Raw genomic sequence first — 3,299 nt, forward strand, 5'->3', positions numbered from 1 at the left:
TTTTTTTTTTTTTTCCCTAACCTCCATCACCTCATAGTGGCTTCTCAAGGAATTGGTTTTTGAGAAAATTGGCACTAGTTTTGTAAGTTGATGGAAAAATTCACAATTTACATCAACCCATCTGTAATTGTAGTTTCTTGAATAAGCTTCTGGTTTTGTTCGTGCTTTTATTATGTAATATGATGAACTCTTAACTCATTTGTCATCATTTCAGGTCGGTGTTAAGCTAGTAAGGTCGGTCTTTTATATAAGCTATGGTTCTTGATGGGATTGTATCATCACCATTACGGAGGCCACATGCGCTAAAGAAGCAATGGGATGACTTGGGTAGCTGCTCTACTGTTGTTCAGAGGCATCGTTTCCTTTTGACTGCTATGCTTCTTTTGGCCTTCCTCTGCACTATTTATATCTACTTTGCCGTCACACTAGGCGCTAGGCACTTGTCTTGTTCTGGGATGACTGGGAAAGAGAAGGCAATTTGTCAAATGGAACACGTCCAAGCCAGTTTCTCCAAAGGAAAACTGAAATTCTTGTAGAGTCTCAGCTAAAGCTGATTGGTTTATAAACATCATTTTGTCTCTCTATTGCAATGTCTGTAAACGGCCTAGAGAATCTACTCTTACCTTATTCTACTGGGATTATGTCCCAAGATTCACAATTATTGTACAAATATGAATCTTCTGTAATGGAATATATGCTACAAGTTTTTGAGAATTGTTTTTTTTTCTTTGTCATCTTATCTTATCTTGGATTAACGAAGGGTGTGACATTGAAAAGGGAACAAATGAACAACAGTTTTTATATATTTGCAGTGTTTCAGGTTTCATCATCACCATGTTTGTTGAGGAACCAGCGGTTCAACATCTAACTTGGGCGATAAATCAAAGAGGGAAGCTGGAGCAGTCATGTTGACGCTCCAAGGATCATCCATGATGATTTCCATGGCAGGTTCTTCTTCTTCTTCTTCCTCCTCTTCGATACGTACTTTTAAGTCCTCAGGAGATGAACGGATCCTCTCAAGCTCAATCGAAACCTCTCTCATATTTGGCCGTTTCTTCCCTTTTAGACTTAAACACCTTCTGGCAAGTTTTGCCACTGCCAACACATGTTCCAACTTGCAATCTTCTTTGATCCGAGAATCAGCAATATCAAGAACTCTGTTCTGTTTCATGGCCTCAATGAAATGAGACGCAAGTCCTCTGTTTTCTTCAGGCCGCATTACAGAAAACGGTTTTTCTCCAGTTATGAGCTCAACCAAGACGACCCCAAAACTATAAACATCGCTCTTATCCGTAAACTGGCTAGTTTGAAAGTACTCTGGATCCAAGTATCCAAAAGTACCTGCAACTAGAGTTGTCAAGTGAGTTTGGTCTACGTTTATAGATCTCGAGGTCCCGAAATCCGATACCTTGGCTCTATACTTATCATCCAAAAGTATGTTTGTGCTCTTGACATCTCTGTGATAGACCGGAGTTGATGCAGCCGAGTGTAAGTAAGCAAGCGCTCCTGCAATCTCAACAGCGATGCGCAATCGTACATCCCAAGTCATTGAGTAATCATCAGAATCATCGTGAAGCCGCTTGAATAGGTCTCCATTTGGAATATGCTCATAAACCAAGATAGGAACCTCTGTCTCAAGACAACACCCCATGAGTTTGACAATGTTTCTATGGTTAACCTGCGAGAGAACACCAACTTCATTGATGAACTCCTCAACTTTGTCTTCATCCAAAACCTTAGACCTTTTCACAGCAACGATTCGTCCATCTACCAACATTCCTTTGTAGACAGTGCCTTGACCTCCTTGCCCAAGAACCCTGTTCTTGTTGAAGTTATCCGTCGCTTTCTCCAGCTCTTTTGAGCTGAATATCTTCGATGTCTCCACATTACCTCCTTCGTTTGTAGTCAACTGTTGTTTCAACAACAAGCCTCCATTACGTTTAAAGAGCATCCTCTTTCGGATAATCTTCCTTCTCTTCTTAATGAATTTGATCAATCCCCATATCCCAAGAACCAAGAACAACAGTGCCAAACCTAGAACAAGACCTGCACAACAACGTAAAGAACTTATAAAGATCACTCCTTTTTTTGCTCTATCATATGGCTTTAGAATTTGAGAAAGAAACTCCATTGTTTCACCTTGAATCACTGGCTTGATCTTCTCTGCTTCTTTCGGCTCGCACCTCCACGATCCAGGAACATTCACACAAGTTTGCTCTCCACAGCTGTCTCGTCCTTTTCCTTCCTCACATTCATCAATGTCTTAGACACAAGAAAACAAAAAGCAGAATCAAATCAACAGAGCCGTGATCGTTATCTAAAACCTCATTGAAGGCAATTAGACGAAGAGAAATCTATAAATCTTACCACTACATCCACTAGGAAGATATGGATTCCCTCTGTAACCAATGTCATTGCAGTAACAGTTGCTGTAACCAAACCCAGAGAAGTAACCATACTCACAAACACAGCTCGGTGCACTCGTGTAAATCCTAGTTTCCGTTAAATTCACACAACCCACTGGTTTCGTTAACCGAGAATCCGATGTATCAAAGTACCAACCAAGCTCAATCACAGTAAACCCATTAGTATAAAACTGCTCCGGCTCTGTAACATTCCCCGGAGAGTAAGTCTCGTTCGTCAAGAAAGCAACTTTACAGTCACCTCCTTGAGTTGTGTTACCGCCGGAGCTTTCTAGGTTAACGCCGATAACTTGCGGTCTATCCGCCTGAATCTTCGCTTGACAACATCTGTAACCACCGCAGATCTTGTCTGAGTCTAAACGACTCTTGTTTCCGTCGCAGCTGGATTCGCATCCTGTGATCTGAGATTCGATGTCTGTAATCAATGCTCTGGTGTCACAACCTACTGAGACGAGACGATTCGAGTCGGTGATGAAAAAGGGGCTTCCTTTACCGGTGAGGTTTAAAGGAAGAGGCTTTACGGGTCGTTGAGAACAGCCGGAAGAAGTCACCGGAGATTTGACGTGAACAACTCCGTGGGAAGTGTCGATGCTGTTTCGAGGAGTGATGCTAACTAACTCTCTGTTGATCTTAGAGAGGAACGGAGCTATGGTTTTACTTGTACCGGAGGTGGTGGTGTTACAGACAACCTCGTACCAGTCGTTGAGATAACATTCTCTTCGTCCGATTCCAAAAGGGAAAGGAATCGATATTCCTCCACAGATTCGATCACATGATGTTGAAGATGGAGGTTGAGCTGTCGTTATCAAAGGGCCGCCATTGATGAACAGAGTTAGGAAAGAGAGTAGAACACAGAGAAAAAGTCTCCCTCTCTTC

The 3,299-nt window shown here is 42.0% G+C and overlaps 2 protein-coding genes across 2 annotated transcripts in view; one reads left to right on the plus strand and one right to left on the minus strand.

Annotated features, from left to right (window-relative positions):
* Positions 1-714, plus strand: part of LOC104714266 — a gene marked incomplete in the record, with an annotated part of 5,663 nt that extends 4,949 nt beyond the window's left edge. Inside the window, 1 exon segment of the mRNA XM_019229623.1 lies at positions 214-714. Within this exon segment, the coding sequence (XP_019085168.1) occupies positions 255-536 (282 nt within the window).
* Positions 747-3,299, minus strand: part of LOC104715987 (wall-associated receptor kinase-like 22) — a 6,172-nt gene continuing 3,619 nt past the window's right edge. The window contains exons 3-5 of the mRNA XM_010433347.2: positions 2,368-3,295; positions 2,140-2,262; positions 747-2,046 (exon numbers count right to left, since the gene is read on the minus strand). Coding sequence (XP_010431649.1) covers positions 830-2,046; positions 2,140-2,262; positions 2,368-3,295 — 2,268 coding nt within the window. The 3' untranslated portion in view covers positions 747-829. The remainder of the gene's footprint in view (positions 2,047-2,139; positions 2,263-2,367; positions 3,296-3,299) is intronic.

Source organism: Camelina sativa, chromosome 9, assembly GCF_000633955.1.
Source record: "Camelina sativa cultivar DH55 chromosome 9, Cs, whole genome shotgun sequence".
NCBI classification, from domain to species: domain Eukaryota; kingdom Viridiplantae; phylum Streptophyta; class Magnoliopsida; order Brassicales; family Brassicaceae; genus Camelina; species Camelina sativa.